Source organism: Schistocerca cancellata, chromosome 6 (assembly GCF_023864275.1).
Source record: "Schistocerca cancellata isolate TAMUIC-IGC-003103 chromosome 6, iqSchCanc2.1, whole genome shotgun sequence".
Taxonomy (NCBI): Eukaryota; Metazoa; Arthropoda; class Insecta; order Orthoptera; family Acrididae; genus Schistocerca; species Schistocerca cancellata.
The window spans coordinates 533,460,373-533,483,249 of NC_064631.1; the positions used below are offsets into that span (position 1 = coordinate 533,460,373).

A 22,877-nucleotide genomic window follows, 5' to 3' on the forward strand; every position below is an offset into this window, starting at 1 on the left:
TCAACTAGAAGAAGGGATAAGTTGGTAGGACATGTTCGGAGGCATCAAGGGATCACCAAATTAATACTGGAGGGAAGCATGGAGGGTAAAAATAACTGACCCTCCTGGAGCAATTTCAGCCAAACTATGGACACACGTGACAGTCTATGACGTACAACTGGACAATTACATAATACATAATAGAAATCAAGAGGTACACATTCAACATATTTATTGACAATGAGCCTATGTGTCACTGCTGTACTAGATGGATCTAATGGTGGTAGCAAAGCCAAAACCGATCATGTATTTTGCATAACTGATACACGAACAATACGAAGTAGTCTATAATTTAATCTGCTACAAAGGTCACAAGCCCCACTCGCAGGTTCAAGTCACCTAATTTCACAAATTACCTTATAATTCATACTGGATGTATGTTTTTAAAAACATGAAACACACACACACACACACACACACACACACACACACACAAAACGCAACTCTCACACACAACTGCAGACTCAGTCAACTGAAACTATAGGAAACTATAGTTGTTTCAGTTGCCCGAGACTGCGGTCTTGTACGTCAGTTGCGCCTGTGTGTGTGTGTGTGTGTGTGTGTGTGTGTTTTTGTGTGTGTGAGGGGGGCGGGGAGGGGGGCGGCCACGTGTGCAAATGTGTGTCTATTGTTGATTAAGGCCAATGGTCGAAAGCATTAATTATGAGAGTCTTTTTGTTGTGCTTATCTGCGACTCAGCATCCCTGCTATACGGTGAGTAGCAACTTTCCTTCTCAAAATATTGTCAACAATTTTCCTCTCTAACAAAAACTGAGATATATGACTGAGCAGTACTGGGCAGTCATCTAGTATGTGTGTAAAGCAAACTTTAGTGAAATAATCAGTAAATTAAAATCATTAAGCAATAAAACCTCAAGTAGCATTGATGAAGTATAGGACTTAAAAACATGCAAGCAAATAACAGTAATATCATTATCAAGGCTTCCCAGACTCTTTTTAGGTACAGGTATCCATCCAGATATTCTAAAAATGGTAATAGTCTCAACACTTTTAAAAATTGTTATACTGATACAGAATCCAACTGCTGAGCTATTTCACAGTTCACCTCATTTTCAAAATTCTAGAAAATTTTAACTTTCATAAACAAATATTCATTGACATTAAACTGATGTATTGAGTAGCAATGTAGGAAGATATTGCAAAAGAGTCAGAATTTTACTGGAAAAAGGTCTCATTCAAACTGGAAAATATTTATCACTGTGGATGAAAAATGGTGAGAAACTGGATATTTCAAGCCACTGACAGCTAGAAATAGCTGAAAGAAGAAGTGTTCACACAGTATAAACTGAACGAAGGAAGAGTAGAGTTATATCATATTGATAACATGGTCATTAGACATGGAGCTTTAGGTCAGGTTGGGAAATGATGGTGAAGGAAATACGGTATGTACTGTTAAAAGGCATCATCCTAGCATTTGCCCCAGAGAGATTTTGGGAAACCAAGCAACACCTATACTGGATGTTGACTTGAACTGTTGGCCATCTGAATGTGCAAAGTGTGTGATAACCACGGTGACACTTCACTCAGTGTGTCTTGGTGAGTACTAATGGAGCAGCAATAACACTCCTGTTATATAAAAAAAGTGTGATCACTGGGATCAAATACCTCCAAACCTAGAATTGCGGTCTGTCAATGGAATAGTCAACATTGTACTACAGTAGAAAACTTCTAACAGTTTTCGCTTCCTTCTGATGAGGCACGTTTCATCATTGTTTCCACCTAGCACTATAATCATGTATGAAGTGATGAAAATCCATTTGCTCGCCACATTTCTAGTCATAAAATATGATACTCAATCAACCTGTACAATGGAATTGTAAGAGATTGCCTTACTGTGACTTTGTTTTCTACCAACTCATTTCACTGCCCCACTTTACATGGTGTTCATCTGAGATGTGCTACAACAGTAGTTGGACAAGGAACCTCATAATGCCCACAAGGCAATGTGGATTCAACATGCCAGCGCAACCGCTTAGTATGTGATAAGTGCAAGCACTCTGACACTGTAACTGTTGGTTCAGAAGGAGAGTTCTTGTCCCAGCTGAAACTTATTCTTTTGAATGGTTATTTCTATTCTTTACAGGAATTTTTTGGCAGTGTGCAACAATTAGTACAATTTGTTTAATTTTAAGCATTCCTATAAGAACTAGGCTATTTAGTACTGGCACAGCAACTGAGGACAGAATGCTTTTTACATGTATTAGAATGTAAGACTTAAATTTGTTTGTGTAATCATTATTACTACTATGATTTGTGTTGTTTAAACACCTGTGCCTCACGTACCTGTTTGTATAGGATTTAGTTTGTAGGCTTCATGACCGTTTACATTTTGTTATTATTGTAATAACCTGACACGTTCTACATCTTAGCGATACACTCGCATCAAGGGTCTATGGAACACAAAAATGAATAAATGGGCAGCATAATCGGTGAACCCGGGTTCTTTTTCCCCTGCAGAGTCTGGTGTATGAAACCTTAGCTGAATCTGATGTACCTATCTCCGGTAGGAGCCTGTCAGTATGCCTTTTTGTACAAGGCACAAAGAATATTCGGGAAAGTATTGTAAAATTTTATATGTAGTTGTAATCCCTCTATCGAAGTTTTCCTAAGAATCAAGGCAACCACACATACTGATGTAAGGACTCATAAATGAAACCAACATTAAAAGCTCTTATTGATTCTCTAAATGCAGACTATCACTCAACTTGGCTTATACAAAATGCGCTAGGAAGGGCACACTTTCAACATTAACTCTACATGTGAACTAGGTCTACATATTACGGAATTACTTAAGACCTATGAAAGTTCTGCTTGATGTGGAAAGAGGGAGTCTGAAACTTAGCGGTAAACACATATAATCGCTTACTAACTCCCTATGACACAATATTCTGAGAAGATCCAGTGCTGAATTCAGTGATAATATTAGCCATTAGCTATGACACAAAACAACGATAGTATTCAGACATATAATAGTTCGTGATATAGCCTCCACTACTCACTGTTTAGCAACATTTTGGACCAGTTACAGTTCAGGTACATATGCAAGACAAATATCTTGAACCAAACGTAGGCCTACTTATTATTGAGATATTAGCAATAGCAATACGAAATAATTTCTGAAATGACAGCTCCTGTCAAACACAAAAGTCTTGTAATGTGGCACTGAATTTGAGATACTAAAATTACATTCAAAAGGGCAGTGTAAAAATCGTCGCCATAACCTCCACATCTGAATTTTCTGTGGTTTGCTTCAATCGGTTTAGGATAACGTTGGGATGATTCTGTTGAGTACAAAAAGGCCAATATATTCCAAATTCTTCAAGTGAACCAATGCTCTGTTTGTAGTAAGCCAATAGCATGAAACTGTAAGACCCTTGAATGCATCAGTGAAAAGCAATATAATTCGAAAAAAGGCTTTTGTGAATTCCTTGTGTAGTTATATGTATGCGGTATTCTAAGTGTGGACAGTGATTACTTTCAACAACTTTCTGTTTCAGTGTACTTGCCGTCAGTTCATTAAGTTATGGATTATTATTTCTTACCTTTAATGAGCCATTCACAATGGGAGTCTTGCGTGTAGTTGGATCCCGATGGGCCATGTGTGATTACACCCCATGAATTTGAATAAACCTTACGAGACTTGTCGCATGGGAGTGACTGATGTGCAGCTTGAACACACAGCACGGAAATGATTAATGTACAAATACATGTCGCAAATGGTTGCAGGATTACTTTTTGTTTCACACCAGCTCTCATTTTCGTAATGTTGACGTTTCTGCGTAGTTTTGAACAGTGAATAGTAACACCATGCCACAACAAATAACAAAATCTTTTTATGACTAACGGGACATGCGAACTGACAGGTCATTTGTAAACATTATCAAAATTACTGCGGTTCAGGTGTCAGAAAAAAATATGTCTAGTGATTCTTCAAACATCGATACGACCCTTAAAAACCTGTAATCAACTTCGTGACCAGCATTCGTATTGTTACCAACGAAAGTTCCTAAATGCTATTGCAAAAGTAAACTACACGTTCAGCAGATCGCATTCGTGACAACTCCTTCGACCGAAATCAAAACAACATAACATTCGAAAGTCATACGTCACTGTACACAACCGCAAACACACCTCTTCCACATTCCAAACAAACACAAACAACGAATTTCTTGCGCTATACAGATGTTATACGATTCTCATCTTCGCTATGTGAGCGATCTTGAACTATGCATGACGTCATTAGCGCAACAGTTCAATTCACAATACAACCATAGTCTGGCAAAAAAAAAAAAAACTGACAAAGCGGAGATGTGTGAGCGTAATAACAATAACAGTGTTAATTTAGTTCAACCAGGAACTGACATGACCATTAGCGCTCCACTCTCTCGGAAACACAGGACCTGCACAGGAAAAAGCACTGAAGTCTTCCTTCTGTCAAGGTCCTCAAGGCCTTTCGTAATTTATGCTAATACATCAAGGTCCTGGAAGCGACTGAAGCTACAGTGGCAGATTTACACACGGGGGTCGTGACCTTGCTACTGGATTTTTACAAATTATTGCTTTGATTTAGTACTTTTCCATTACTTCAAATGTATTGTACTATATGCGGCAGTGGCCGATTGACTTTAACTAACTTGTTCCTTCAAGTGTCTAAAAAATCCTGTTTGCAATGGATTAACTGTATTTATATATTCGCTTCCATCTCAGCTTCCATGTGTTGGATGCACCTGTCAATGTTTCGCATATTATATACAATAACAGAAATACCTACTTCATTCGATTACCGTCATGCTGTGTTATGGCATCCGGGACTTGGGACTCTCCCTCACTGAATCGTACCTTGTTAACAGAAAAACAAATAATAAACTAAAAACATGAAAACTCCCAGTGTTACCCAAAGGGCTATCCAAGGATCAGTGCACCCGCCTCTGCCATTTATAGGATTTATAAATGACCTAACTTGTAACTTTCTACGTAAATTCGATGTGTAAAGAGGGCTACGTGTAAATCTATACTCAGGGTCGGTTTAAGGTAGCAGCAGTCGCGTGAGACCCCCTGCTAGGCGGGGGACTCGCCATGAGCCCTGTAAATATTTGTTATTCCTCAATAAAGTCTTCAAATTTAGAATCTTAATTGGTTACTTTCACGCTACTCCCGCTGTGGGCAGAGGACTTTCATTGTTGATTTCATTTTTTCTGAAACCGCACAGTTGTAATAAATCCTGTGGCGATCGTTCCAGTGAACCGAACTGTGTATGGACAATCGATATGGAGCGAGTGTAGTGAGTGATTCAGGACTAGCTGTGATATAAAAACGAAATTTATCATTGTATTGTACAATATTACTTATGCTTTATGTTCTGTGGTAATTACTATGGTGTTGAGATTTCGATTATTTCCGTTGGATGAGTATTCCATATAGAGTGCTTTCAAAGGAGCCTCAAGATGATTAAGGAAAACACTGATATTACTGCAGAAACAAACAACGATTGTTGTAGGAATTCAGCACAGATACAACCTTCCAAATTTCTCCTGTGTAAACAAAGAGATTGAGAAAACATACAGACTGTATTGTAAAATCTTCCAAGCCTTTCAGAACATATCCTTCCTACAAACAGGGGATATATATTGTGAGCTCTTTACCAGGCGTGGAATGCATGTTAGTGGAAGGAGAAGAAAATATTACCTGCAAAAAAATCATGAAAAGTACTTATCTAGTTCAGCTGCTAGTTCTCTACCTCAAACAATCCCAACCATTCGGGAAAGTGCTAATCATGTTCATACAAAGTGCAGTGAAGTGTCCCAAACCTCAGGGAAATCATCAGAGAATTCCTCTCAGACTGCCAGTAAACAGTGTCAACACGAGATATCTCTTAAGAAATATGTCCCAGGAAAAGTTACGCTTGCTCTTTGAAGATAATGGCAGCAGTTTCAACCTCTCCTAAGGAAACGAAGTCACAAGAAACATTACCAGCATCAGTGTCCAATGAAATGAGCGAAAGGAGAAAAAGTGCCTCCTTCCCATCTGAATGATTTTTTAGTAGAAAGCCTCTCACTCTCATCTAATACTTTCCCCTCTTTGGGGAAGTGTGTGGGGAGTTTGTAGCCTTGCGGCTTTTACTCCTCTTTGTACTTGTATGTGTGTTTATTTCTCTGATTTTTGGGTGTCTGCGTGATGTGATGATTGTTCTGTGTATGTCTGGTACTTGCCTGGGGTTGGCGAGATGACTGATATTATGGGGGAAGGAGGAGGATCATGAATTGGATATAGGGATTTTCTCTTCGACTTCATCGTCGAAGATCGTCATTGGGCGTTTGTGCTTGGCGCGGGACACGTCATACCGAACTAGGGAGTGGACGAGGACATTTCCTGACCTGGAAGACCTTCATATAAGGCCCTTCCCAGATCTTGGAAACGCTCTTTTAGGAGTGGGATTTCAGCTACAGCGTGCAGATCGTCAGTAGGGAATCCGAGGGGTAGACGCAATGACCTCCTGAGGGTGCGGTTCTGCAGCCTCTGGAGTTTGGCCAGGTGCTGCTTCGCTGCATATCCCCAGACAGGCCATGCATACTCCATTATTGGCCGTATCAGAGCCTGATATACATTCGCACCCACAGTGCAAGGAAGGGAGTTAGTTGAGTTCAGGGCTGGGTATAGGGTGGACATTCTGGCACAGACTTTCCTATGGACGTCGTCTATGTGGGGTTTCCACCTAAGATGAGAGTCCAAGATTACGCCAAGGTACTTGGCGGTTCTGTGCCAGGGGAGTTGGGTTCCGTTTATGTGAAAGTGGATGGGGGGGGGGGGGCGTTGAGGAGTTCCGCTCCTTCCGAGCGTCTGGGTGATTAGCATAGCCTGTTTCTCTTCTGAGTTGATGGTAATGCGCCAGCGATGGGCCCAGGTTTCTGTGTCATCTAAAACCATTTGTAGCCTACGGATGACCAGGTCCTTGTTCGCATTTCGTGTGTAGCAGGCTGTGTCATCTGCGTACTGCACTGTGTGCACCAGGGGGGCCGTTGGTGTGTCCGCACTGTACAGACTGTACAAAACGGTACCCAGGACCAATCCTTGTGGCACCCCAGCACGAATACGCCTTTTGTTGGAGGTGGCGGCTTCTACTTTGATGGAGAAAGTCCTATTCGTGAGATAGCTTTTGATCTGCTTAACTATGCTCCTGGAGAAACCTTGTGTGTATAACTTGTAGAGTAGCCCTCTATGCTATACTGGGCTTTGGCTACGTCTAGTAGAACTATCCCACAATAGCCTCTGCAGTTGAAGCCCTCTGTGGCTGCCTCAACCACTCTCGTGATCTGTTGTGGGGCTGAGTGACTTTGCCGGAATCCGAATTGAAATTCTTGCAGAAGTTGCTCTCTGGTAATATGTTCCTGCATGGGTTTTAGCGGGAGGCGCTCATAGATCTTGCTGAGAGTTGGCAACGGGCTAATCCGCCTGTAGTGCTGTGGGAATAAAGGGTCTTTCCCTGGTTTGTGTATCGCGACCACTTCCACATTTCCACATGTTTCCAGCAAGCTGCAATCTCACGGGAATGAGTAATCTCATTGAAGACGTTCCCGGTGTATGTGATCGCCGAGGTTTGGAGGTTTTTAACTAACTGACTGGCGACACTGTCGTGTCCTGGCGCCTTTTTTGTGGGAAGGGACCTAATTACTTTTGCCACGTCCTCAGGGGCGAAAAGTGTGGGTTCGTCCTCTGAGTCCTCCTCAGCATTGAGGAAGATGGCCAGTTGACGACGGACTATCTCTTCATGCTTTTTATCCTGAGTTTCTGTCGCTTGAAACTGCTTCTTGAAGGAGTCGGCGAAGACGTTGGCCTTTTCAGCATGGCTGTAGGCCAGACGCCACTCGCCGTGCAGTGGCGGCGTCCAAACGCGTCTTTTTGTGAATTGTTTGGTTGCTTGCCGTAGTGTGTGATCGTCTACTTTGAGCTGTGAGGCGGTTTTTAACTTTGCTGGTTTCTGTGCTCAGCTCTCTCTGTAGACGACTCAGCCTCCTGGTGGCCTGATTTCTGGTGATCTTCCACTCTTTTGCCACTCCGTTCTTATGTCGAATTTGAGCTAACAAGTGTTCCGGGAGCTGTATTTGCGGGGGCGGCCCGTCCCTTTGTGGGGGAGTGGCCTCTTCCGCTGCTTGCAAGATGGGACCTGTTAGATCTTGTAGCGCTTGTTCTACTTTTTTTTCAGTAGGTGAATAGAGCGCGAGTGACATCAGAGGGAACAGTTTCTCGGTATCGGTCCCAGTCTGTACGTTTGTAAGACATCTGGTACCGTGGGAGTGCTACCCATTCTCCCACATCGATCTCTAGAATCACTGGATTGTGGTCGGAGGACATTCTGTTGACTGTCCTTGCGGCCACAAACCCCGCAATTCTCCTAGTGAGGGCTATGTCTAACACGTTGGGTCTACCTCCATTTTTTGGAAAGTGTGTGGGCTCGACCGGAGCCCATATTTCGAAGTGATGGTCACGCATTAGTCGTTGCAGTTTGGGGCCTGCTCTGTAGGTTACTCTAGAGTTCCAATCTGAGTGTTTGGCACTGAAGTCGCCTCCTATTATGAGTTTGTCTTCAATTTGCCCTAGAGCATCTATGTCTCCCTCGTCTATTTCGTCTTCTGGGGGTCGGTAGATTGTAACAATTGTTGGGGGTCCAGTGGCAGTGGTTACTGCCACCGCCACTGCTTCAATTTTACTGGTAGCTTGTAAGAATACCTGGTGGTGGGGAATCCCTCTTTTTATGTAAATGGCCACTCCTCCACCTTGGGTTGGCCTGTCCTTACGGTAGCTAATGTAGTTGGGGACTGTCGCTTTTATTCCCGGTTTTAGGTGGGTTTCCGCCATCATGCATATATCGATAGAGAACTTCTTCATGAATTCTCTGAACTCGACCTCATGGTTAACAATGCCGTCTGCGTTAAAGACGCACATTGTCAGGCCTTGGATATTTGATCGTCTATCCATAATGGGGTTTTGAAACTACTGAGGAAGTCGCAGAGGGGAGCGACTGCTGGACTGCTTCCTGAAGGGCAACGAGGATCTGAGTGTTCTGCTTCTGGGCCTCCCTGAATTCCTTCATCATTTCCATGACGAGGTTCATGGTCTGGACCATAATGCCTAACAACTGATCTGAGGAGGTGGACTGTGTGGGGGGTTCCCTAGGGGTTCCTCTGGCTTGGTGGACCTGGTCGTTGTTGTTGTCTGTTTCCTGGTGTTGTCCTTGTGACTGTGTTTGGTGTTGTGGTGATAGGGCTACGTTTTCAGGACTTCTCAAAGGAGAATCCAATTCCACGTAAGTTGTGCTTGGTGTGTCTGGTCTTTGTTTTACCCAAGCCTTGTCCGTATGTATTGATGTGTTTTGTTTCTTTGTGTGACTGGTTTGGGTGTTGGTGTTTTGTTTGCGAGCGTGTGTGTGTGGGGGGGGGGGGGGAGGGGGGCTTTGCGCCCTTTGCCTGCTGTGAGTGTCTTTTATGGACCTCACAATCTTGGTAACCCACTGTGTAGTTTTTGCCACGGAGCACGCACCTTATTTGCGTGTCCGTGGGTTTTAGTATGCAGGACCTGATGTCATGGGCTTCGGCGCACTTCCTGCATCTTATTGCCATGGTGCAGTGTGCAGTGATATGGTTCAGGCCTTGGCAACTGAAGCACTGTTTTTGCAGCGCAGTGGCTCGGTGGTGACAGGCACAGCCAAGATCATTTTTATCTCCCTTTTGTTTTGGGGATATCTGGTAGTGTGACCTGGAATAGGGGCCACTTACTTTCAACTTTGCCCATCTGCTGGACAGCCCTGACGACATACCCCTGGGCAGTCAAGTCTGTTTTGATTGCCTGGGGGGACAGTCGTCTTCGGAGGTCTCTGATTACAATATTTTTGTTCCGTGTTTTTGTTGTAGGCAACATGTAGTGGGGTATGTTTTTGTTTGTGAGAAGTGTTTTGACTGTGTTGTAGTGTTCCAATGTGTGAAGTGTTATTTTTATTTTGTCACCACTAGCACGTTTTGCCTTAAAACTGTCTCCCTGATTTCCATTTTTAACAGCTCAAACAGTTCCTCGTAATTCCGAGGAAACTCTGCGACAATAGGAGGAAGATGGTGTGTGACATGTTCTTGTGTTTGTGTCTCTGTTGTGTTGTTTTGTGTTGTCTCTGGCACATCAGCCACCGCCTGAAACCTGTTTGGGGTGGGTTCCACTCCCCAGGCCGCCAGACGCCTCGGCTGGCGAAAGGTTTTCTTCGACAACACGAAACCATCCGAATCCTGCCCGGTTACGTGGTTACCTTCCAGGGCCATGGTTTCCTGGTCCCCTCCCAGGGTGACTGATGGTGCTGTTGGGGGCGCAGACTCCTCAGAATGTAAGAGAGTGGTCGTGGTAGTGGTGGTGCAACGTTTGTTGCTCTTTGGGTGCTTGTCCTTGCGGTTCTTCTTTGCACGCCACTGTTTGGATGAAGTGCACTTGTGTGTGTATGGGGGGGGGGGATGATGTAAGGTATTTGGATTGGGTAGAGGGCTGAGTCGAGGCAGTGGGTTTGGGGAGGATTTCAATCGGCAGATGGGTCATCTGCTTGCCTTTACTCAGGGATGCTGTGTAGTCTGGTAGGTTGTTGGTGGTTTTGGCAAGCAGGAGCGGACTTAGGACAAGGAGAGGAGGGGTAGGATCGCAATTATTGATTATGTATGTCGATGTCGGCGTTTTGTATGTTGCTGGCCTGGGTGGCCGAGCGGTTCTAGGCGCTACAGTCTGGAACCGTGAGACTACTATGGTCGCAGGTTCAAATCCTGCCTTGGGCATGGATGTGTGTGATGTCCTTAGGTTAGTTAGGTTTAAGTAGTTCTAAGTTCTAGGGGACTGGCGACCTCAGAAGTTAAGTGCCATAGTGCTCAGAGCCATTTGAACAATTTTTGTGTGTGTGTCGGTGTGTGTGTTACAGCGTTAGGTGTTTTTCTCGCAGTGTCCGGAGCAGAAAAGAGGACTGCTGCCACGGGAGTGCCAGTTACAGCCATCGTTGTCACTATAAGGTTGCCTGGCTGCATTGCTGGCCCTATTGGGCTGATGGATGCAGAGGTCTAGACGGTGGCGGTAGAAACTTTTTCTTTGGTTCCGCGGCCGGCTACCAGGTCCCGGCCCACAGTTTCCCTAACCTTGAGGGTAGCAGAGCCTGGCTCTGCGGCAACTGAGACACTCGAAACGGCCGCGGCAACAACAAGACGCGCCTTCTGTCAACAGCGGTGGACTGCTTCGACCCCAAGACACCACTAGAGCTCGACATCCCGACAAAACAACAAGGAGCACGACAATTCTGCTATTGGGCGGCGCCAAACAAAGTATCCTGTCCGCTGTAATTGCTATACTGCAGACCTTGGTGCAAATGCCCAATAATGTTTTAATAAAAACAAAGCCGGAATACACTCCTGGCTGTACACCCATGCAAACGGAGGCCTATGGCTGACAGTGCGCGAGTTAGTGGAACAGATGTTCAACACTTGACTACCACTCAGCGAGTGTAGCAGAAAGCAGACCCAGGAATAACACAAGATAAACAGAATCAGGATATTATCTGAGGTAAATGGATCAACAGAAGCGACTAAAATTAGAAGCAAAACAAAACCAACTTTTTCCCATTTCATATAATGCATCATAATGCTTAGTCTCTATCCAACAAATTACAAGAACAAAAAATAATATTAGACTCTGACCTAAAAGTTGATGTCATCTGCATAACAGAGCACTGGCTATCTCATTATAAACATGGTGGGACAGCTATCTTTGCAATGTAGAATCTGTGGTATTAAGAAATCCAAATTCATTCTGATTTGATTAAGGAAAAAATATTTGAAACGGCAGCTATTGAACTTACATAGTCTAGACCCCCCCAAAAAATTAAAATCATTTTTAGTGACTTAAACATTGATTTTCCCAACCCTCAAACTGCAGAGATGAATTACTGAGCATGACAAAGAGTTTCAATTCAATCCCTATGGTAACTGCACCAACAATAATCTGTAGCCATTGTAAAACAGCACTAGACGAAATTTTTATTCAAGAAACCCACTCTCCATACAATAATAAAATAGTAAATATGGCCTACAGTGATTATGAGACTTTGTTGCTAACATTGGGGTCATGTATAGAGAAAACACCATCCATCAAAATGACTGAGTGAAGGGATCTAAGTTATGGGATAATACAGTAAACTCTTGCCACCTATTAAGCCAAGAAATGTGAAAGAAGTGTGCAGTGAAACAGATGTAAATAGAATGTGTAATAACTTTCATGGAACATATCAATACTGTTTTGAAATAGACTAAGCACTTAAGCAACATAAATTAAAACCTACCAGAAACAAAAACTGGATCACTAAAGGTATAAAATTCTCAAGGGTAAAGAAAAGATTTCTGCATTCATACAAAAAACTACTGTATCGTTAGAGATTCAAAATTATATCAAAGTGTATAGTAGGATCTACAACAAAGTTATTAAAGATCTAAAACAGAGGAAATGATGAGTATATTCGCAGATCAAAAACAAGATACAGGCTACACGGAACATTATCAGGTCTGAAAGAGCACCATGCCCATGGCAAAGAGTGTTAGCCTAAGTATGAAAAGTGGACAAGTATCTGTTGCCACTGCAGTAGCTACTACCTTTAACGAATACTTCAGGAAAATAGCAAACGATCTCAACTAAAGTAAGTTTCAAACTCCTAATATGCACCATGCTGAAAATTACAAACTCCCCAGTGGGTCAGCGTTTCCCAAACAGTCGCACACAGTGAGCTCATACTGGCAATACAGAAGAGCTTGCATGAGTGAAGTGTTGATAATAAGGTAAGCCCTGTTTGATTATATGAAGTAAATTCATGCTGAAATAGTTTTATTCTCTTTCGTGAATAGTAATTCTTTATAATCTCTGTAGTATAAATGACATTATTGTCGATGACACATTAAACAGTAATCTCTGTAGTACTCAACTTTGTAGAATGTCGTATGCTCCCTAATTAAGTAAAATGGATGAAAATGAGTCTGTTAACTATTCTGTGGGGTACTAAATCTTGAGTTAGTGCGCGGATGCGACCATCGGGATGGGGAAAGCCGTCCTTGCCTGTAAGGTAGAATTGTAGGAATATTTTTGCGTGTCTGTTCTTAAATGTAAACCTGTAGCGTGTTCAGGTGCGTCTTATACTCGAAATTAATATAAAAATGTCCAGTGTTTGATTTAAAATTCCTGACAGTCTTAAAAATGACTAATATTCGATACCAAGAGAAATCTATCTGAGTCTGGCAACATTGGATTCAACTGGCAGCAGCAGTGCACCGACTGACGAACATGAATTGCGGAGATTCACAAACTTGCTAACAATGTTTCCTTCACGCCCCCCCCCCCCCCCAAACCACCAAATTACAAATCGAGAACACTGGCTAGACTATGATGAGTCATTGCGGTCTACAGTGCCTGTAAACTTGAAATGAAAGTGACTTGTGTTATCAGTAACAATACACTATTTTTGTTAGTAGCTAATTTTGTAATGGAAAAGAGGTATTCACATGATGCAGGCTATAAATTAAAAGTAACAGCATATGCAGAAGAAGATGGAAACAGAGCAGCTGAGCGACATTTTGGTCCTCCGCCAACAGAAAAAAAACCGTTTTCCCACTAATGGGTTAGTAAAGAAGAACTGAAAAAATGAGGAAGATTAAATATGCAAATAGAGAACTGAATGCAAAATGGTCAAAACTAGAAGACGGCGATTTTCAGGGATTTTAAAGGTCAGTTCGGTTTTACAGACGAAGAAATTTTTTAGTCTGGCTTTGCAATGTAATAACAAAACATAAAAAAACTGCATGAAAATTAAAGTGCACTGAGTCGTGCCGACTTTCCTCCTATCGATTCTCCTCCAGAGATGGTACCCTTTCGCCGCTCGTGATGTGGCCGAGAGGTGGCGCGCACAAGAGAGGTAATCTAGAGAGCCTGTATGGGGAGAGAGTGGCCAACAGGACGATACGGCGGCCATTTTTCTGCCAAACTGCGGGCGGGATTCTTGAATGACCAGAAGTAGAGTAGTGGAGTACACACTCACCGAATCAAAAGCACAAGACAATATGGCGAAATCATTCGTTAAATGCCTTTGTTTATAAGAATGATGTGTTATAATAATTTTCACACAGCCAATTTACAGGTCTGCTTTCAAATTTAACTATGTATATTGCAAGTTGTTTTATATGTAGTAAAAAGCAAAAACGACTTACTTTGCATAGATAAGAGTACTTGGTTGGTTTCCACAAGGCTCCTGTTTGATTTATGTCAGCCCTGTTGACTGCGACTGCCCACTGCTTTCGTCTTTCTTCATTCCGTGGAAATGCTAACATGCGAAATCCACCTTCGCCTCTATTGGAACAACCAAATGCAGCACAACCTGACATCGTTTACGAACGTCTGCAGAACGAATTACAGATGTCAAAAACAATACTGTACAATTACTAACGTGTTAACTTGGAACATGTAGGCCTACCGACTTCATCACAAAACGCTTCATTATTTCAACTCGTATTTAAGATCGCAAACGCTAATTACGTACTAAAAACGAAATACTATTAAATCGAACATGCATGCACAACGCATAACAAGTCTCTCAATAATTCAAATACGTTTTAATCGCTTCCAAAAGTCCTCTGAACTTCAATTCAGCGCAAAAGCACGGCGAACATAGGAAGCGCGAGAGTCGTTTGGCGCCATTTTTCTGCCAAAGCTAATCAACCAATCACGGGCAACTTCACCTATGGCCACTCTGTATACAGGGTCTCTAAGGTAATCGATCGAGTGAGCATGTGGAGTGAGGGGAGTCAGTAACAGCGTATGGTTGGTGGTGGACAGGAGAGGCAACCTTGGCGGCGAATACTGTGTCGCTATTAAAACGTTCGACAATGTGAAATGGTGCAAGATTTTCGAAATTCTGAGAGACAGGGGTACGTTATGGCGGCGAATACTGTGTCGCTATTAAAACGTTCGACAATGTGAGATGGTGCAAGATTTTCGAAATTCTGAGAGACAGGGGTACGTTATAGGGAGAGATGGGTAATATACAATATGTACAAGAGCCAAGAGGGAATAAGAAGAGTGGATGGCCAAGAACGAAGTGCTCGGATTAGAAAGGATGTAGGACAGGGAAGTAGTCTTTCGCTCCTACTGTTCAATCTATACACTGAAGAAGCAATGACGGAAATAAAAGAAAGGTTCAGGAGTGGAATCAAAATTCAAGGTGAAACGATATCAACGATCCGATTCGCTGATGGCATTTGCTAACCTGAGCGAAAGTGAAGAATTACAGGATCTGCGGAATGGAATGAACAGTCTAATGAGTACAGAATATAGCTTGAGAGTAAATCGAAGAAAGACATAATTAATGAGAACTGTCAGGAATGAGAAAAGCAAGAAACTTGACATCAGGATTGACGGTCATGAAGTAGATGAAGTTAACGAATTCTGCTACCTCAACAGCAAAATAACCAGTGATGGAAGAGCAAAGAGGACATCAAAAGCAGAATAGCACTGGCAAGAAGGGCATCCCTGGCGAAGAGAAGTCTATTAATATCAAACACAGGTCTCGATTTGAGGAAGAAATTTCTGAGAATGTACGTTTGGAGCACAGCATTGTATGGATGTGAAACATGGACTGTTGGGAAACCAGAACAGAAGATTATCGAAGCATTTAATATGCAGTGCTACAAAAAATGGTTCAAATGGCTCTGAGCACTATGCGACTTAACTTCTGAGGTCATCAGTCGCCTAGAACTTAGAACTAATTAAACCTAACTAACCTAAGAACATCACACACATCCATGCCCGAGGCAGGATTCGAACCTGCGACCGTAGCGTGCAGTGCTACAGACGAATGTTGAAAATTAGGTGGACTGATAAGGTAAGGAATGAGGAGCTTCTGCACAGATCTTTCTGTGGAGTATTGAATGTTTGGGTCCATCAAGGACGTGTAATTATTGTAAGACTACTTTATCATTTCATGCCTTTCCTTGAGGAAATATTATGTAAGTGTGATTTGAATTTCGTGTTTAAAAGACCTGGTGTCTGAGTGTGATTTGGTTACTGCTTGGAGGCAGTGAGAATTTCTGTAACGTGTTTTGGTACTAATTTGATGTTGTTGCATATAATATTGTTGTATGTGCACTACCTTGGGTTTAATACGATAGGGTTATTTATTTTAGGAGTTTAACTGTAGCGTGTTCATTATCGAACCGGGACGCACTTTTTATTGAATCGTAATTTCTTACAACATGTTGTATCTCTGAGTCCGGGTTGTGGGTTTGACCTACACTTTTGGGCCCTTCCGTGCCTTTCTTATCTGGCTGACGTTAACGTACCGTTTATGCTCCAGGTACACCAATAACAGTTGACTATTTCGAAGTTAATACTGTCTGAGGGAGTGTATGTGAGACATAGTCAGTCTGAGACTTGTATAACTCGCACTATTGGTAGGGCCGACAGTTGGTGGCCGAGAGGGACAACTGGCTGTCGTCTACACTGCCTGTTGTGTATGGCGTCCTGGTTGGTGCCTGGAGCTCAGATATATTTGTAAGATAAGTGTCATGTATTGGTCCAAGGTTCACAGATTTAGAAGGAATTTCTCTACATGTAATTATTTCCTATCCTTTTCAGGCGATAGCTGAGCTGTGATTCAGATGAAAGACTTATATGTTTAAAGTTGGTGATTCTATTTATTCAGTTATGAATGTATTTGCCAAGCATGTCATTAACTGACGAAATAAATCTCGGGTGAACAGCCTGGTGTGAGCGCACAAAGGACACAGTATTTGGGCAGTCGACCTTGTTGCCATCATCAGGTGTGCCGATGTACTGCCAAGGGATGGCAGGCGTGAGGTATATATCAGATTGCCCATCCCCCTCCCTCTGCCAGCCGCACCGCCGTCGCTCTCTCGTCAGTCCGCCCCCTGGTTAAACGCCCAGCTTGTGGCCCAGCGTCTGGGTGTTTCCTCGTAGGTCCGCGCCCAGGGAGGTTTGCCAGAGGCTTTTCGGAAGTTCCTTCCCCTGCCCTCGAAGTCAGTACATTCTTGGATTTTTCTATCTTCTCCTTAATCTGGGTAATGGCTGGTTCCCAAGCTTGGTTAAGGGAATAGCCACTGTCACGATTCAGGTTTCCTTACTCTCATCTCTATAGCTTCCTTGATGATACAATCCCAATATTTCGAAATTTGTGTTAGGACCTTGGTCAAGTCATAATACAGGGTGATTCAAAAAGAATACCACAACTTTAAAAATGTGTATTTAATGAAAGAAACATAATATAACCTTCTGTTATACATCATTACAAAGAGTATTTAAAAAGGTTTTTTTTTTCACTCAAAAACAAGTTCAGAGATGTTCAATATGGCCCCCTCCAGACACTCGAGCAATATCAACCCGATACTCCAACTCGTTCCACACTCTCTGTAGCATATCAGGCGTAACAGTTTGGATAGCTGCTGTTATTTCTCGTTTCAAATCATCAATGGTGGCTGGGAGAGGTGGCCGAAACACCATATCCTTAACATACCCCCATAAGAAAAAATCGCAAGGGGTAAGATCAGGGCTTCTTGGAGGCCAGTGATGAAGTGCTCTGCCGTCCAGAACTTTTCCCTTTGCACAAACACCCATTCTCTGTAAACTGTTTATACCAACGTTTAATACACCACCTATCAGGAGGTTTAACACCATACTTCGTTCGAAATGCACGCTGAACAACTGTCGTCGATTCACTTCTGCCATACTCAATAACACAAAAAGCTTTCTGTTGAGCGGTCACCATCTTAGCATCAACTGACGCTGACGCCTAGTCAACAGCGCCTCAAGCGAACAAATGTACAACTAAATGAAACTTTATAGCTCCCTTAATTTGCCGAGAGATAGTGCTTAGCTCTGCCTTTTGTTGTTGCAGAGTTTTAAATTCCTAAAGTTGTGGTATTCTTTTTGAATCACCCTGTACATGCCGTGAGGTTCTGATAGACAATGCTCGGCGATTGCAGACTTATTAGGCTGTTGCAATCTCGTGTGCCATTGATGTTCATGGTATCGGTCTTCAATGGTGCAAATTGTCTGACTATGTATTTCTTACCGCATTGGTATGTATTTTATAAACCCCTGATTTACGTAAACCAAGGACGTCCTTAACACTGCCAAGAAGCGCTCTGGTTTTAGTTGGAGGGCAGAAGACGGCGTTTACTTGATATTTGCGTAAAATGCGTCCAACTTTTCCCAATAAGGCCCCACAAAACGGAACGAATGCCATGGCCGTGTTTTCCTCGGGTTCTTCATTAGTTTCCGCCGTTTGTGTTGCGAGTGTCGGACGTAGAGCGTCCTGGATTTGCCTTTCCTTATAACCGTTCCTCATAAACACGGACTTCAGATGGGCCAATTCTTGTTGGAGACTGTCCTCAGCAGAGAGAGCGCGAGCTCTGTGCACAAGAGTTTTTAGCACGCCGTTCTTCTGAGCAGGGTGGTGGCAGCTATCCGAGGCAGGTATAAGTTGGTGTGAGTTTTCTTTCTATACACACTGTGCCCCAACCTGCCGTCATCTCGTATTTTGACGAGAACATCCAAGAAGGGGAGAATCTCATACGATTCTACCTCCATGGTGAACTTGATATTTTCGTGTCTGAGTTGAGATGTGTGAGAAATTCCGTCAGCTTGTCGCTTCCATGTGGCCAAATAACAAACGTGTCGTCCACGTATCTGAAGAAACTGGTAGGTTTTAGATGCGCTGATTCCAAGGCTTCTTCCTCGAAATGTTCCATGAACTTGTTGGCGACGACGGGAGAGAGAGAACTCCCCATAGCAACTCCTTCGTTCTGCTCATATTAGTCACTGTTAAATAGAAAATATGTTGACGTCGGATCATGTCTGAACAGATCGGTGGTTTTCTCATCAAATTTCCGGCCAATGAGTTCCAGAGATTCAGGTAACGTCAAAGCTCACAAGTATGTCAGCTTCCTTAATCGTGAGGTGGTTGATAGGTCCCAAGAAATCCGAAGAGTTATGGATATGGTGTGGGCATGTCCCCACGTGAGGGCTGAGCAGCTCCTTGAGGTACTTGGCGAGAGGATACGTCGGGGCACCAATATTGCTGACAACAGGACGTAATGGGATGTGTTCCTTGAGGACTTTCGGTAAGCCGTACATCCTCAGAGGAACCGGGGCTCTGGGTCTTAACTTCTTTGTGACCTCTTCAGGGAAGCTGGAATCTTTGAGAAGCACCAAAGTTTCCCTTTCGCCCCTTTTGGTAGGCTCGGTGTCATTCTTGTGATATGCAGTGTCATCTAGCAGGTCCTACATCTTCATGGTGTAATCTTGGAGGTACAAGATTACTGTAGCATTACCCTTGTCTGCTGGTAAGACCACTATGTCTGGATCTTCTGTTAGCATCCGGATGACCACCCTCTCTTTTTTGGAAATATTCGGCTTCGTACGTCTAGCTCTAGTTATGGCCCTGCAGGTTTCACGACACACCTCTTCCACCGCCTCAGGTGTAAGTTGAGCCGCTGTCTGTTCAACTGCACTAATGATGTCGGCGATGGGTGCATCTTTAGGCGTCAAAGCAAAGTTCATTCCTTTCTTGAGAACTGAGATCGTGTCATTATTCAGTTCTATGTTCATGAGATTGATAATGGTCTTCCCCCTATCTTCATAGGGCCTTTTCTCCGATATACGTTTGAACTTGAATATCTGTCGTTTGGTGGACTTCTTTTGGGCACAGTCCACTGGGGCCCATGTGACACCATCAACCCAATCTCAGGTGCAGGAATTGAAGCGATAGGCGAGTTGTAAATGTAGCTGGAGGAGTTCTTCATTGGTGGTGTCCAGATACCACAGAGTGTAGCGAACTATATTTTGAAACTTCCTGGCAGATTAAAACTGTGTGCCCGACCGAGACTCGAACTCGGGACCTTTGCCTTTCGCGGGCAAGTGCTCTACCATCTGAGCTACCGAAGCACGACTCACGCCCGGTCTCACAGCTTTACTTCTGCCAGTATCTCGTCTCCTACCTTCCAAACTTTACAGAAGCTCTTCTGCGAAGCTTGCAGAACTAGCACTCCTGAAAGAAAGGATATTGCGGAGACATGGCTTAGCCACAGCCTGGGGGATGTTTCCAGAATGAGATTTTCACTCTGCAGCGAAGTGTGCGCTGATATGAAACTTCCTGACAGATTAAAACTGTGTGCCCGACCGAGACTCGAACTCGGGACCTTTGCCTTTCGCGGGCAAGTGCTCAGTTGTGTTTTAGTGCGAGGAATAGGGAAATTCCTAATAGCGTCCAACGTACCTGGATCAGGGCGTATATCTTGTGCATTAATTATGTGTCCAAGATACCTAATCTCACTACAAGCAGATTTTGACCTCCTTACGTTAGCTGTTACACCAGCTTTTGCAAATTTATCGAGAATCTTTTCAAGGGTATCAAGATGTTTATTCCAAGTCTTAGTAGCTATCAAAAGATCATCGGCATAATGTGTAACAGTCTCAACTAACTCGTCACGAAGAACAGTATCCAGAGCAGTAATAAATACGCCTGAAATCACGCTCAACCCGAAAGGAAGAACACAGAATTGATATGTTCGCCCCCCAAATATGAAAGCAGTATAATTTCTGGAATCAGGAGTGATTGCGACGTGCCAAATGTTGTGTCTAGGAATCCTGCATACTCGTATCAATGACTTTTATTACAACAAAACAATTGCAATACTTTATTTTGATAGATGTGTCGCAAGCAAAGGGCGACATACAAAATAATGTTTTCTTCAGAATGGACAAACAAATGTCTGTGCTACATAGAGATTCCTAACGAATTCGCTAACGTTGACGCTGCTATCGAAGTGGCTCACACCAGTCAGGCGCGACGCTTATGTCCTTTTCACATAGGGGCCGCTGCTATCTGTTGTCGTCCTGGGGGAAGGTCGGTCAACGTGCGATTGGCTGACCTACTTCTCACACTCGTCTTTTTTCTTTTGTTCCCGACTGGCGTGCCTGCGCCGAATTCACGTCACGTCATAACAACCCTCCCCCCACCCCAAAGAGACGGACAGTCGTCGTATATAGAGTACGACAACCGGGGGGGGGGGGGGAAGCAGGTGCGTGCGTGGACTCTCTGATGGACCGGAAGCAGTGGCTACAGGGGACGTCAGACTTCTGGTTGTACCCCGCCATCCGACCTTTGCTCTGGCGGAAACGTCCCCTGGAAAACCCTCAGAAGGGTATGCGTGCACCTCCTGAGGCCCATACTATGATGTAGAAGGCGTCGGCCGATGCAGCATGGGCAGGTCCAGCTCCATCGGTAGGACGGGAGGGGGCGGAGGAGGCGAAGGCTCCGTCTCTATGGGGTCGTCCCGCGGTGTCGTGATCACACCCTCTGGCGACAAGCTCTCCATGCTACTCTATCCTGTGCAAGCTTCATCTCCCAGTACCTACTGCAACCTACATCCTTCAGAATCTGCTTAGCGTATTGATCTCTTAGTCTCCCTCTACGATTTTTACTCTCCACGCCGCCCTCCAGTACTAAATTGGTGATTCCTTGATGCCTCAGAACATGTACTACCAACTTTCAGAAACGACTTCCTGACATTTAAATCTATACTCGATGTTAACAAATTTCTCTTCTTCAGAATCGCTTTCCTTGCCATTGTCAGTCTACATTTTATATCCTCTCTACTTCGACCACCATCAGTTATTTTGCTCCCCAAATAGCAAAACTCCTTTACTACTTTAAGTGTCTCAATTCCTAATCTAATCCCCTCAGCATCGTCTGACTTAATTCGACTACATTACATTATCCTCATTTTGCTTTTGTTGATGTTCATCTTATATCCTCCTTTCAAGACACTGTCCATGCCATTCAACTGTTCTTCCAAGTCCTTTGCTGTCTCTGACAGAATTACAATGTGATCGGCGAACCTTCTGCATGGGTTTTAATACCTACTCCAAATTTTTCTTTTTGTTTCCTTCACTGCTTGCTCAATATACAGATTGAATAACATTGGGGAGAGGCTACAACCCTGTCTCACTCCCTTCCCAACCGCTGCTTCCCTTTCATGTCCCTCGACTCTTATAACTGCCATCTGGTTTCTGTACAAATTTTAAATAGCCTTTCGCTTCCTGTATTTTACCCCTGCCACCTTCAGAATTTGAAAGAGAGTATTCCAGTCAACATTGTCAAAAGCTTTCTCTAAGTTTCCAAATACTAGAAACATAGGTTTGCCTTTCCTTAATCTATCTTCTAAGATAAGTTGTAGGGTCAGTATTGCCTCACTTGTTCCAATATTTCTACGGAATCCAAACTGATCTTCCCCGCGGTTGGCTTCTACCAGTTTTTCCATTCGTCTGTATAGAATTCGCTCTGTCAAACTCTTCACGCAGTATCATATCTCCCATTTCATCTTCATCTACCTCCTCTTCCATTTCCATAATATTGTCCTCAAGAACATCGCCCCAGTATAGACCCTCTGTATACTTCTTCCACCTTTCTGCTTTCCGTTCTTTGCTTAGAACTAGGTTTCCATCTGAGCTCTTGATATTCATGCAAGTGGTTCTCTTTTCTCCAAAGGTCTCTTTAATTTTCCTGTAGGCAGTATCTATCTTACCCCTAGTGAGATAAGCCTCTACATCCTCACATTTGTCCTCTAGCCATGCCTGCTTATCCATTTTGCACGTCCTGTCGATCTCATTTTTGAGACGTTTGTATTCCTTTTTGCCTGCTTCATTTATTGTATTTTTGTATTTTCTCCTTTCATCAATTAAATTCAATATTTCTT

General features: G+C 43.4%; 1 protein-coding gene across 1 annotated transcript in view; it reads right to left on the reverse strand.

Annotated features, from left to right (window-relative positions):
* LOC126088413 (multiple epidermal growth factor-like domains protein 8) overlaps nt 1–3,816 on the reverse strand; it is a 333,556-nt gene extending 329,740 nt beyond the window's left edge. The window contains exon 1 of the mRNA XM_049906553.1: nt 3,603–3,816. Within this exon, the coding sequence (XP_049762510.1) occupies nt 3,603–3,816 (214 nt within the window). The remainder of the gene's footprint in view (nt 1–3,602) is intronic.
* Nucleotides 3,817–22,877: the final 19,061 nt, after the last annotated feature.